Source organism: Hyperolius riggenbachi, chromosome 4, assembly GCF_040937935.1.
Source record: "Hyperolius riggenbachi isolate aHypRig1 chromosome 4, aHypRig1.pri, whole genome shotgun sequence".
Lineage (NCBI taxonomy): Eukaryota > Metazoa > Chordata > Amphibia > Anura > Hyperoliidae > Hyperolius > Hyperolius riggenbachi.
In genome coordinates, this window is record NC_090649.1 from 269,805,546 (window position 1) to 269,820,609 (window position 15,064).

A 15,064-nucleotide genomic window follows, 5' to 3' on the forward strand; every position below is an offset into this window, starting at 1 on the left:
CTCGGAGTCCCTTTAAAAGCGCTATTTTGGCCTCCCATTTTAGTGCATATGATCCAGCTAGTGTTTCCTAATGAGCACAGAACACCTACTCCCTCTGCTGGTGAACGATAGTCACTTTGTCTACAGCCCTGCCCCTGCTCACTGTATAATAACCCTTCATACACAGCTCATCAGTCACTTGTAACCAGTTCAATAGAACAGTAGTGAGCAAAAATACTTGCGAATAAAAATTGTTTCCTTTTCTTTGTCATAACAGGAATTTTCAGAGCCTCATTTAGTACTTTATGGAAAAGAACACTTCAAAGGCAGGAAGGTGAAAGTTAGCAAAGAAGTAACAGACCTGCAGGCAAGTGGCTACTCTCCTGACCTCATGTCTGCAGAGGTGCTTGGAGGAATGTGAGTATAGTCTTACCTCACCAGTGTGTTATCTAGCCCAGCGTTTCTGTGACAGGCCAGTTATCCATTCTGAATTATTATTATCAATATAGATTATATGTCTGTAGTGGTGTGAGTGAAACTGCTATAAATATCACTGTCATTTGCTTGCGAATTTGTTAATTTCCCACGATCGTTTGTGGCAGCTATCTGCTCCTTAAGGCTGCAGTGGGCAGTACTACTAAGCGTTTGAAAGTGAAGACTCACAGAGCACAACCTGTATTACTATGTCCTGTCTGTAGCAGGCAGAGCGCTGACTGGAAAGGCACATTGGTGTCAATTCACCAAAGGAGTGTTAGTAAGTGATAAAAGGTCGGTATTTTACTGAAAGCAGTATTTTAAAAAAAAATGTGCAATTCACCACTGTGCGGGGATAGTTAGAGGAGTGTTCGGTAGCAGGCGATAATGGAGCAATATGGATGCGGAAACTGAACGGAAAACAGTCGGTAGTTATGCGGTGTTAGTGATTTGCATGCGATACTTTGCCGCTCTGGATGCTGGAAGTAAAGGATTGTGGGTAGGAGGAGGAGGTTATTACCAGCACGTGACCGCAGAGTGTTACCCTCCCCCTTTCTTGACCCTCCCTTCCATTACAAATCCCTCCTTCCGTTCTGCATATTAAGCAATATTAAGCATTTACAATAGTAAGTGGATTGGTGAAACGGAGGAGGTATTTGGATAAATTTTCGAGCTCCCTCCCGATGAAAAATGTATCCAAATACCTCCTCCATTTCACCCATCCACTTAATAGTGTAAATGCTTAATATTGCTTAATATGCTTAATATCTGACCAGTGGCTGAATAGAGTAATGGTTAAGGGCTCTGCCTCTGACACAGGAGACCAGGGTTCGAATCTCGGCTCTGCCTGTTCAGTAAGCCAGCACCTATTCAGTAGGAGACTTTTGGCAAGTCTCCCTAACACTGCTACTGCCTATAGAGCACGTCCTAGTGGCTGCAGCTCTGGCGCTGAGTCCGCCAGGAGAAAAGCGCAATATAAGTGTTCTGTGTTTGTAATATTGTAAATGGACTGCTCTATGGTGCCTAAAATATGTACAGTATAAGCTGTTACTGTGTGCTGCTAGTAAACTAGCTGCAGAGTGAGCTGCAGCAGCTGTGTGATAAAAAACCGCCAGGTACGTTTAGGCAATAAATAGATCTAAAATAACAAATGGTCACACCCCCTTTTTCCCTGGTGAATTGTGATTTTGAGAGAAAATAACGAATAACTACCAACTATTTATCGCATGAATTTTGCCATTGCTATTTGCTATTTTGAGTTATCACGAGGTAAATTATCGACCATGTGAAATAGTTCGGTAACCTCTGGTGAATTGCTGCCATTGTTTCATGTGTCATTCAATTTGAAATATAAAACAGTGTTCTCCCCAGGCTCTTTTAGCTGGGTGCTCCACCCGGCTAGTTTTGGTGAGCACCCGGCTGTCATCGGCTCACCTCCTTCTCTGCTGTAAGCAGAATTGTGCAAAAAAATCGCTGGCCTTCCATTCTCTTATCTCACCCCACCCGGCTATTTTTTCATGCCACCCTGCTACTTTTTTATGCCACCCGGCTGGAAAAAAAATTCTAGGAAGAACACTGTAAAATATTACTGCTATACAATAATTGAGACCGGCAACTCTGATGAAAGGCTTGAGACTACTTAACATAGACAAAGCTTAATTTTCCATAGACCTACACTTTAGGGGATGTTCTTTTCTTGTTTTCCACTAGCAGAGTCAATCTAAGGACACCACAGCAGTGAGATGATGACATCCCTATTTCTAATAAAGCGATGTATGGTAGATACAAATAGGGAGTGTATTCTGAATAAGAGTAACCCACAAGGGATGTGCATATTAATAAACATGAAGTTTGGCTGTGTCTGGATTGTGGAAAGTGGGAAAGTGCCAGGGTCCTGTTAGATTAACAAAAGACAATTATATTGTATTCCCCAAAGATCCAACATGGCTTATTTTCACACATCACTGCAACAGAATATAGTTAGTCAAGCAATCCTGCAGTAACAGTGAATTATCTATGGAGTGGAGCCATCCTACATCCCATGTGCTTTAGTTTAGGTAAGTTTTTACCCTTACACCTTTTCCCCCACAGAATCTTGCACCTCACCCACACTTGCTTTAATGGTTTTAAGAAGTGAGCAAATGATATATGCCACTGCATCTACCCAGAACTGAGTCTACAACGCAGATTCAAGCAATCTATCTACTATCTGTATACAGATCAACATAGATAATCAGGGAATGCGCTCTCCATGGTCCAGTTACTATTTTTATAACAGGAAGAAGGATGCCTTTCTATAAAGCATTGTACCAGCCAGTATTCTCATGATACAATAATTGCATGTACGTTATTAATTATGAAAGGTCCATTAAAAACACAAAACTAAAATTAAGAGACGTGCCCCACAGCTGTCAAAGCTGCTAAATTAAAAAATGACATGAAATTCAATATTGGCAATAAACAGTCAGCAAATTATCCCATTGGGTGTGCAGACACTTCCCTAAAAGGGTAATACCCAGTTCCTAAATAAAGAATAGCACAGTAAAAGTGCAAACCGAAAAAGGAGGTGAACATGTTGCCTGCTATGCCACCATGTCTCTGTCTGCCTCACTAATTACATATGAGTGCACATCATGCAGACTTTATAAGTGTATAAGGTGTTGTGGCTGTAATGGGAAAAGAGGGCAATTTATCTAACATGGAAAAGTTATGATCATCAACTACCAGCCCAAGGCTGCCAGCGTTTCAGAAGCAATGGAGTTTGTGAACTATTAATGGGCAGCTGTTTAACCACTTCGCCGCCCGGGTACAGAATATATACGCTCCTTTGTTCCCTGCCCGGAGCATAGATATACGCACCCGCGCTCGCACGCGCTCGTGCACGCTGCCGGCCGCTCGCCTGGAGATCGATGAACGGGAAAAACCATTCCTATTCGTTGATCTCTGCCCCCCAGCAATGAATGGCTGCTTCTATGAGAAGCAGCGCGATCATTGTGAAAAAAAAAAGTTTCCCAGCCTCCCTGAACATCCTGTAAGCGTACTTCCGACGCTTACAGGACGCATTCCCAAAAATGTACTGTGGCCATCTTGTGGCCAAAAAGTAAAACTACACCCAAAAACATTTTTCACATACAAATACATTCTTGTACATTATAAATTAACTCATTAACTCCCACACTCCCCAATTGTTACCTTTTTTTTGTAATAAAAAAAACATAAATAGTTACCTTAGGGACTGAACTCTTTAAATATTTATATCAAGAGGGTAGAACACTGTTACTTTATAAACTACGGGCTTGTAATTAGGGATGGATGCAAAACTGAAAAAAATGCACCTTTACTTGCAAATAAAATATTGGCGCCAAACATTGTGATAGGGACATAATTTAAACGGTGTAATAACCGGGACAAATGGGCAAATAAGTTACATGGATTTTAATGACAGTAGCATGCATTATTTAAAAACTATAATGGCTGAAAAATGATTTTTTTTTTTTTCAAATGTGTTCCTATTTTCCCATTAAAACATATTTAGAATAAAATAATTCTTGGCATAATGTCCCACCTAAAGAAAGCCTAATTGGTGGCGAAAAAAACAAGATATAATTCATTTCATTGCAATAAGCAAAGATAACGTTATAGACTAATGAATGGAAGGAGTGCTGAAAGGTGAAAATTGCTCGGATGCTGAAGGGGTAAAACCCCTCAGTTGTGAAGTGGTTAAGGTTGCCTTCCCCGATGAATCCAATTGTGTGGTTCCAATTCCCAGGCCTTTGAATTACCCAGAGCTTTATCCATTTTGCATATTTGTGATTGACATGTCCAGTGACACCACCGCCCAACCATCAGATGCACAGCTGTCTGTGTGGCTCCGGTTATCCCTTATCCCAATGCCAGAGCAGGTTACTTCATATATGAGCGGGTGGTCCTAATAATGTAACTCTACTGTGTTTATTGCTCTCTCCATTCCCACCTGGAGCCTTTGCTTTTACTTGGGAAGGTTTGATTCCGCTTTGTAATTCTGCGATCGCACTGGATTATTTGATTATTCATATAATTAAGCTTTTTCACTTCTAAGCAGTGTTCACACTTGTCTGTCAGATTACTGTGTGCGTTTTTTCACAGCAGCTCATGTAATTGATGGCAGAACACACGCAGTGATGCACTGCTGTTCATTTATTTTTCTGCATGCCAAAAACACATACAAGTGTGAACTAGCCCATTGATTAACATTGGTTATCAGGTTTTATTATGCAGAAAACACACAAGAAAATAGACAAGGGTGAATGCTGCCTTACAGAGGTATTTTGGGGAGATATGGCTACATACCCAATGGGAGAATTTTTTTCATTTGACAGCTGTGGGGCACATGTGACGTGAGTTATGTGTGTTTTAATGGTCCTCTCGTAGATATTTACAAACTTTGGTTGTATAATTCTTAATAGAGGGTCATATTTTATCCTCCTTTTTCTCCAGCGTGTGGTGACTGATCCTAGGTGCTGCATCAGTACTTCAACCACACAGAACAACACTAATGGTTTATATGTAACTTAAAACTAAAAAAAAATGTTTTTAGAATTCACACTGATACATTTTCTTTGTGTTAATCTAAATATTTTTTCCTTTCAGATGGGTCTTTTATGAATTCCCAAATTACAGAGGGCGACAGCTGCTAATCTCCCCAAGCAAGATTGCACAGTGGCGGCAGTTCAGTGGTTGGAGCAGAATAGGGTCGCTGCGTCCCCTGAAACAGGTACTCCGGAATCTCTCCACTACCTGATGGAATGCTCTGATTTATGTGTCACATTCCTCCCAAATTATACATATTACGCTTATCACTGTCCTGTCTGAGAAAACATTCTGCTCCTTTTTTATTAATAAAAATAACTTCTAATAGCAGAAATGTGCCATTAACGAAAACCTGAGACGGAGAATAAGAAGATTTTTACTTACCTCACAGCCCCTGTAGTCTGTCAGCTCCCTGCCTGATCCATGGTCCTGCTGCAGCCAAATTAAAGTCTCCGACCCAGGGGCTACTGCGCATGCACCATTCCAGGCTGCGCACTTCCTCGTTCACGCTTCCATGGCCAGGAGCATTCTGCACATGCACAGTTACCAGTCTGTACAAACAGAATGCTTCCACCCTCGGGAGCACGATCGAGGAGCGCGGCTGGGACAGCTCATGCGCAGTAACCCATGACTTGGTCAGTTGTTACTTTATCAGGAGTGACAGCAGTGGAGCGGAACAGGAGGACACGGAGGGAGCTGACAGATTACAGGGGGTTGGAAGAAGCCCCAGCTGAGTAAAAATCCTCGTTCCCTCCATCCCAGTTGCACTTTATGCATAAGATAGTGTCAGCTGCATCATTTATATAGCTTTTGATCTATAATTTGGTTGATGCAAGCTCACATCAATGTTACTTTTTCTACAAGAAACGGTTATACTTCAAACTTCGAAACAAGTCCAATGGAATGATGATGTCAACGAATGGGAGTCAGGATGATATCAAGCTGCTGAGGATACAGGCGACGGAGGAAAATGGAGCTGAAGATCAGATCTGGGTCTACCACAGAGGAGCCATTAAGTGCCGGGTGAGGCTTTTTTTCTTCATTTATCTTTTTTTTTTACATGCATAGCGCTTGAATACTTTTGTTCTAAATTGGTTTACAACATTAAACTTTACAGTTCCCTTAGCCTGTCTGTATCAGAATATGTGTGTGTATATGTATATGTATATATATATATACACTGTATATGTATATATATATTTATTTATTATGTGTGAGAAGCATTTGTCCTTGTGTACCAATTGCAACCAATTATATTCTGGTTTCATTTACTATTCAAAACTGTAAAATGGTAGTTGGAAACAGAACAAATATAACAAGGGAACAAGCAGTCATGGGCACAGACTCCCAGAGCTTCCTGTTCCTATGAAAGACTGAAGACACAAAAAATAAAACAGGAAAAGTTGTTGATTTTTTAAGTGAAATATTTAAACATCTATAAAACTAATTTTAATTAAATTACACCAAGTGTATTATTCATGCACATACTGATAATGTGACCTACAAAATGTCTACTAATTATATGAGGTAAGCTGTGTTCATTTTATTAAGAAGTGGTTTGTTTGGTCTTAAAGTGTACCAGAGCTGAAGAAACTACAAAAATCGATACTTACCTGCTGCTTCATCCAGCACCATAAGCACGTCTGCCGTTCAGCCGCAATCAGCCCCAGTAACTGGAGCAGTTGGGTCCAGTCTGGGTCTTCTGTGGATGCGCGGACCTCCCGTGCATGCACAGTAGACCCGGATTGACGCAACTGAGCCAGTTCCAGAAGCTGATCGCGGCTGAATGGCATACCGCGGGAGGACGGCGAGGGACTCGCACGTGTTTACAGTATGCTGCTGGAGGAAGCCACAGGTAAGTGTCGATTTTTGTAGTTTCTTCTGCTCTGGGTTATTTTTAAGGAGAAACTGTAAAGATATATTTTTTTAAAAAAAACAAAGGAAAGGAGAGTGTGTTATGAGGAAAAGAGGAAGAGATAAGCAAAAGAGAAAAAAAATCCTTTTACCCTGTCAGTGTGGTGATGAAAAAGTGCCTCATGCAGCATGGGAGGAATCATGTTTACTACTGGCACGCTAGAGGATTTTTTTTTATTCCCTTAGTTGAAGACATGCCCCTTTTTTCTTATATAGATACCCACGTTTATCCAGATCGCTAAGGGTTCTGTTTCACACTGAAAATCACAGCAAAATCACCACTATTTTTAAATTAGTCCCTGAAAATATTCTTTGTCTAATATGTATGGAATTACTGTGGGTTTATATATGAGCGTGTTTGTGTACACATACTCAGAGCCTTATGGCATGTTTGTCCAGGGCTATTATTGTATTAATAACTGTTTCTGTTGTTTCTCAAGGTCATTAGTGCCATGAGGCAGTGGCACGATCCTGTATGACAGTATATGCTAATTTCATTGCATTTATATACTGTGTGATGAGTAAGCAAACTTAAATCCTTTGCCAAGTCATGGTAGTTCACCTAGTATAAAGCACTGGTAATCTGCTGGTAAACATTTCTAGTACCTCTGCTTTTGATATACTACATACTGTATATCCAGAATTCTCTCTTCTCCAGTTACAGTAAACAGAAGAATGTCACTGGACCAAAACAGGGCAAGCATACAAAGATCTCAGGAGATTAAACTTTGTATTTCTTTGTTGACTGTTAATCCCTTTCAAAGTATTTACAGGGATTATAGGTTTATTTTGCAATAGTCATAATTGTAACAGATGTGGTAATCTTGCAATACTGTGTCTTTTTTGTATTTAGGATATCACTAGCAGCAATAGCTTTACTTTCTGGGTTTTAGAGTTACCCACCCGGCTCTAGCATTATAGAGGGAAATATGTTTCTCAGTCACAGAAGACACTAGCATCAAATCTTTGAACGTGCAGGAAAGAGTAGTTATTTTACTGCCTAGTTGCTTAAAACTGTTTAGTAATAAGGTGGGACTCCTGTCTCATTTCTCAGTAGAGCACAACTGTGGTAAAAGCCAGTCCTGTGAATTATTTTCCTGAACTAGTCCTTCCCACCATCTAACTAACCTAATGTTAGGTTAGTACAGTCTCCCATACCCCAAAACCCTTTCATACACATCCATGGGGGTACTAAACATTAGGAATCTGGTAACCCCACCCTCTGAGAAAACAGCCATGGACCTTCTTGTTCTTTAGCTCTGAGTGGGCTGACCTAACTATACTTTTCACAACACCAAACATTACATTCTGCAAGTAATTGCGCTCATGTCCCCACCATCCATACTGGTCAACAGACCGGAGCCTGGGGGGGTTCTTTAGCTGTAACAGTCATACCATCAAAATGGCGGTGAGGTAAGGGAGTGAGTGTAGAGAGCACAGTGCACCTTTTAGAGTGACCACAGAAGACTGGGTGGCTGCAGTGACAAACCAGCCCTCCTGAAGAGGATGTGGAATCTCAAGCATGACGTTCTTGTTGGAAGTTTTAGGGGCACCCGTGAGTATAGAATGGTAACTGCTGCTTGCACTATATTATCCATGGGCTATGATTAGAGTTGCAGATACTACTGGGACAAATAGTAGGCATACTGAATAACTGCAGTGATTGACAGTGACGTTCCCTCTTCTGCAACACATAAGATGGGGCCTAACAGTAGACAGACACAGAAAAAAGCGCCTGCTGTGGAACAGGAATCTGAGAAGGTGTGTAGATGCAGGATAGCTGCATTAAAGGGTTTTTAAAGAGATTCCAGAAGGTGTGATACGTTAATTCATATATTTCCCATGTTCTATTGTTTCTCTCTACTTTGTTATTTGTTGTGGGATTAAAACTTTGGACTCCATTAATAACAATCCATTATTTGTAACCCACAGATTGCTGAAGAGTGCAGCCTTTCCACTGCAGGGACCCTTATAACTGCGGGTACCAAGCTTGGCTTGAGCCTAGAAGAGCCTGGAGTATCAGCCATGCTCTGGAGCATCAGTCCTGAGGGCAGGATCTACAGCCGATCCAAGTCTAATCTTGTTCTAGACATCAAAGGTGAGGTGACATTTACAATTACACTTAAGGTACATACACACATCAGATTTTTCCAAACAACTGGTCGTTTGGACGTCAAATTGGGCGTGTTTACAGCCGGTCGTTCAGCTGATAAGATTGGATTTGAATGATCCGCTTGGCGCCCGATTTGACATCCAAATGACCAGTTCAAACGTCCAAACGACCAGTCGTTTGAAAAAAATTGGACGTGTGTACGAGCCTTTAGGGCTGAAAAAGGGTTTCAAATGCACAAGGTGAATAGGAATACACCCTGCCTTCTTTACTATTTATTAGCACTACACGTTAGAAAGTTAACTGAAACTTGCTGTAGTTTGAACCATAGAAAACTTAAATTAAAGTGACCATTTCACCATATTGTGAAGTAAACCCAGATTTGTGAAACACAAGGTTTATTTTACTTATTTATTTAGTTTAAAGCCAGACAGCAGTTTTCTCATTCTGATATTCAGAGCTTAACTAGATAAAGGGGTCATTGTCAAGGAGGTGTTTCTGAAAACATGGCTGTGGCAGTCCTACGTAAGTATGGTAATGCTTGCCCGTGTAAAACAACTGTTGCTTCATTCCCACCATGAATGCCTAATTTGGCACCTGCAGACTTTCCCCATTAGACAAGGCAGTGAGGTTCCCAGCTGGCTTCAGTGGGCATCTGTATCTACAGTATAAGATGATGGTATAAGATGGCAACAAGCTCTGACTACAAGTAGAAAGTGAAAGCACCATTGCCCTTTCAGGCTCACTTACTGCTGCTACAGAAGTGTGCGAGTTCTTCTGAGAGTGGAGGTGGATGGTGCAGGCTCTGAACTCAGGCGCCTAGGTGTGTGGTAACGGAGGTGTGAGGTTTGCCTGCTTGTACAGTCCACATATGAATTCTGCTGTGGATTAGTTTGATGTTATTCTGCACACTTCATATCTATTATGCTTAGATTTCCTGCAGCTGAGGTGCAGTTGGGCAAATTGTCCATTATGTCAGCGTAATGAGAGCACCGGAGCCCTCAGACAATGTGAAATCATTCTCCTTTACTTCCATACATCTTTATTCCTGTTGATAATGTAATTGCCAGAGTCATATCATTAGCAAGGAGTGTCATTTATCAAGTGCAGATTCACCAGACAAATGTGCGGCTGCTATCTACTGCGGTCTGGCAAACTTCTCTGATGGCAGATTTTTAAGAAGCACATAGACATAAAAATAGACACTGGTATTTCTTTATACGCAGTGCGGAACAGTAGAGGGAGATTTATGTATGGAGCTGTACTCCTATAGTAACAATTCCACTCATAGTTTCTATCCATAAATCAAAGTGATTAACTATCCACAAGAGTATTTAGGTCTAGTGCCCACTAGAGCGCTTTCAGTAGCGATTTATGCTCTCTAGAAATCCCAGCAATTCCTAAATGTGCATTGCTACTGAATTCCTATGCGATGGAACCGACAGCAGCATTGCAAAAGCGTTGCATGCAGTATCTTTGTGATTTCCCTGCAGTGATTGCATTCATGCCAATAAAGGCAAAGCTGCAATCGCTCCAGGAATCTCGAGATGCGTTACTTCTGCAATTCAGAGATTGCTAGTGATTTCCAAATCCCCAGGAATTGTGAACGCTACCGCAAGTGGGTTCCCAGCCTAATTCTGATAAAACTTCTGCAATCTTGCCAGGGCTGTGGAGTCGGTACATAAATCTCCCGACTCCTCAGTTTATAAAACCACTGACTTCAACTCCAGCTCCGACTCCAGGTACCCAAATGGCTCCAACTCCGACTCCTTAGTCTAATACTCACCACTGCTGTGGACTTTGTACAAAAATCATCCAACTCCTGACTCTGACTCCTCAGTTTATGAAATCAACGACTCAGACACTGGGTACCCAAAGTTGCTACTACTCCAACTCAGACTCCACAGCCCTGAATCTTGCTCATACTCCTATAGTAAATCTAGCTGCTCCTGATTTCTGATGAGCATTGTGTGGCAGAATTCATGAATCATGCTTTCTCTATATGGCTTCTAACACAGTTCATTATTCTTCTGCTACCACTGTTAATGGCTCCTATGATCTGTTTTCCAAGTTTCATGCCATGAGAGCACACTTATGGTCACCATCCCTCCTCTGTATGGTTCCACCAAGTTAGAGAGCATTGAGATTTAAAAAAAAATCAGACTTTATTATCTTTTCACTTATGTTCAGCCCATTGCACATGTTTGTCAATGAGAAGTAAGGATAATATTCAGTATATGTTTTATGTGTGCATGCAGGATGCTTGTTTTCTGACTTACTATTCTTGTATTTCCCTTCTCTTTCAGGAGGTAACCAGTATGACCAACAACACATTGTGCTGAACCCAGTTACAGAAGGCAAGCTGAGCCAGCTGTGGGAAATCTGTATCTTATAAATGGACAGCACTCATGTATGCTGATGACCCCAGGCATTCCTTGTGCCATGCACTGTCTGCACTGCTGCTTGGAGACCTGTTCCTGGGAATCCAGACACCCAGAGGATTTGTTTACTTCACCACCAAGGATGCCATGGTGTCTCCTGGTTCAAAACTTGATGGTGGCGCACACAGAATGCCTACAAGTCATTTTTAAAGCTTGAAGCCTGTGCAATACTCATTGAAAATAAAAAGGAACTTATAACACAGTCCTGCATAAACAAACTGACTCTGTACATAGACTACTGAAATGTGGGGCAACTCACAAAACTCCTCTATAGATAGCTGATCATGGACCTTCTCATCTCATCACAGCATCTGCACTGTCCTCCCGCAGTGCACTCAGTCATGAGTGGCAGTATTTGCAAGCCCTTGTCTGTAGGGTGCTGCCAGAACCTGAAAGTATTTGTATGCGCTGCTGAGCTATGCAGACTTCAGCACAAGTCACTGGACTCTCCTCACATGTACTTCACTGCTATGTGCCTTCTACGTGTTTGTGCTTTCCACCTCCGTCTATTTCCACCTCTGTCTAGCTGTATACCGTAGCTGCTCTTTCAGGTGGTTTCTTCCACACAAAAAGCTGATTGCTATGAAAGGCTTATTATTTAAGATAACATGATTGTGCTGCTCTGAAACTTGAAATATGTATGAAAGGAATAAGAATGGAAGTGGTGTGAGTATTGCAATAGTGTACAGATTGACAGGACACCACTCCATTGCAAACACTAAGAAAAAAGGCTGGACAGACATGATAATGGCTTAAAGCATTTTGGTAAGTTTACTTGTCCAAACAGTGACATTTTGCTAGAAACCAGTATAAAGGCAAATAACCATTCCAGTGTCTGGATGATTGGCTGCATACAAGTCCCAGCATACATTCTTCAGCTTAGTCGTCTCAGTGTTGGGAAGATGGAAAGGCCCAGATACTGGTGGTTCTAATAATTGTGTAATGTCCAGGTAAGGGCTCTGCCTCTGACAAAGCATAACTGGGTTCAAATCTCGGCTCTTCCTGTTCAGTAAGCCAGCACCTATACAGTGAAGAGATCTTAGGCAAGACTCCCTAACACTGCTACTGCCTATAGAGCCCGTCCTAGTGGCTGCAGCTCTGACTCTTTGAGTCCGCCAGGAGAAAAGTGCAATATAAATGTTCTGTGTCTAATCACCAGAGAATTGGTTTGGTGATTGGCACCAGAGCCAGGAAGGGCAGCTGGTGCTGCAGTCATGCTGGTGCACTGCCAGTGATTAGCAGCTAATAGGGCAGCACGTGAGACAGCATCTACAGCTTCCAATTACAGCAAGTCGTAGACAATAATTTTCTTTAAACAAATGTTATTGAAAATATGGAATGTCTGCAAGAACTATGTTTTGCTGCACAACAGTGCAAGAGGCAACAGAGACCAGTAAAGGTCTAACAGCAGGAGGCAGCCGGGGTCACAGTGGAGTGGAGTGTTAAAGAGGAGGCAGCAGTGACAATGGAGTTGGATCTTTTAGGAGGCAGTGCAGCTCAACAGTGCAATGTAAGCAAAGGCAGGAGGGATGACTGATGCCAGGGAATGTGTGTGCATGCGGAGATAAGAGCATACTTCAAAACCTCAATAACAGGATATGAGGAGAAGGCAGAATATTTCTGCGTGGAAAGGAGCATCACATACCAAATATGGTACAAGATGGTTTTATGTTTGGCACTACTGAAATATGAACGTAAACCAAGAGCAGCCTGTTCAGTTTTTGTTGTATTTGTTGTTTTTTATTGTTGGCTGAGTACACACAGAAGAAGAGAGCTAATAGTGAACTTGTCTCATCTCTCTCTGTGCAATAGGTCTGTGTAATGTTTGCTCATGTATACAGGTACTGTGCCTTTAGCACTGTTGGCTAACAGAACCACGGATTACTATTCCACTATGATATGCTATTCCCAGTACAAAGGCAGAGGACACCAGAATTAAGATAGACTGTGAGCAGTCCTATGACAGATGATATAAAGTGAGCATGTGTTCACCATCCCCCTGCAGCAGTGTTCTCCCCAGGCTGTTTTAGCTAGATGCTCCACCCGGCTAATTTTGATGAGCACCCAGCTGTCATTGGCTCACCACCTCCTGTGCTGTAAGCAGAATTGTGCAGAGAAGCACCGGCCCTGCATTCTCTCATATAGCCCCACTTGGCTACTTTTTCATGCCACCTGGCTGGAAAAAATGTCCGGGGAGAACACTGCTGCAGTGTATATGTACAGGTAACTCACATGTGCACGGGTACATTACTCAGGAAGACGTGTTTAGCTCGTGCTCTAGATGTCAACAGAACATGGCAGATTTGGGGAATACGCTGCTATTTAATATCTTGTCCTGTCCTCTATCAATGTCAATTATTATAAATCATTTATATAGTGCTGATGTCATCTGCAATGCTTTATAGAATACACAGTTCTGTCACTAACTGTCCCTGCTTGTTGGTATGGAGGCAGTTTCATTTCTTATTGGGTTTAGTTGAGCCCTTGGGAGAGAACACAGCGCAGGGTAACACACAACAGTGATGTCATACAAATGTGAGGGACAATCTGTGATCTCAGCTGCCAGTACTCAAATTTGTTAAAGGTCCAAGCTGTCTATAAAGTTTTATATTATTGAATTTGTACTTGATATCTTGACGCTTCTCTATATAGTGTCGTTTCTTCTGTGTGAATTCCAAGCAAAGTACCACACAAGAAACCTTTCAGAGAATTTTTAGACAAGAACACTACGGAGGTCCTCCTTAGCAATGACAGTTGGCTTCTGTTGAGTCCTTCTTAGGTGGTAACCTGGGAACATTGCTGTATGGATAGAACTTCAGATAGATGGGCAATATAAATGAGTACTGTTAATTACACTGGAAGTTCAAGCTTTATTTTAGAATGTTTTAAAGAAATACTTAGGGCTAGTTTCCACGAGGGAGTATTAGCTGTGATGGAAAATTGGACAGCATGCATAAAAAAAAAAATGGTCACACATGCAAATTCCTATAGCCACGCATGTAATCTCGCATCACAGCAAGTGCACAGCGACTCTCCGAGACACACACCAGCTCCAGTGGAAATGGGCCCTTATTCTGTTATTTAAAAATACCTTATGTGCCTTATGACATGTCTGTCATTACCTTACACTGCAAACAGTACTTCCTCTTTTGTTCCTGTATTCTCCTTTCAAAGTTGGTGGATATTTTTCTACAATCTCAGTTTTTTGCAAAATAAATGAGATATTTTATCTGTTCTCGGTGTGATTGAGTTTGTTATACCCACAGATACCAAGACACAAGCTCTGCCTCCTAGTTAGTGTTATTGTCCAGACCTTGGCGGCTTGGACTATGTTCATGTGAGACTCAATAGTGTTTAAATCTGAACGTAGTATGCATCATATAACTGCAGGTCAAGGGAGCGATGTCACTGATTTTATAATGCTGTCCTACCTGGATGTGACATTAATATGTATGCAGTTTGCCGGGAATGCATGTATGCAAGGAAATTATCTGGTTTCTGTCAGTCCACTTTTACAATAAAAAAAAAATATATATGTTTATATAGTAACTCAGGGAGATGATGGTTTGTGGATGCT

The 15,064-nt window shown here is 41.6% G+C and overlaps 1 protein-coding gene across 1 annotated transcript in view; it reads left to right on the top strand.

Moving 5' to 3' along the window:
• CRYBG1 (crystallin beta-gamma domain containing 1) overlaps positions 1 to 14,722 on the top strand; it is a 341,387-nt gene extending 326,665 nt beyond the window's left edge. The window contains 5 exon segments of the mRNA XM_068233359.1: positions 257 to 396; positions 5,083 to 5,206; positions 5,887 to 6,045; positions 8,869 to 9,034; positions 11,353 to 14,722. Of these exon segments, the coding sequence (XP_068089460.1) occupies positions 257 to 396; positions 5,083 to 5,206; positions 5,887 to 6,045; positions 8,869 to 9,034; positions 11,353 to 11,441 (678 nt within the window). The 3' untranslated portion in view covers positions 11,442 to 14,722.
• The last annotated feature ends 342 nt before the right edge of the window (positions 14,723 to 15,064 follow it).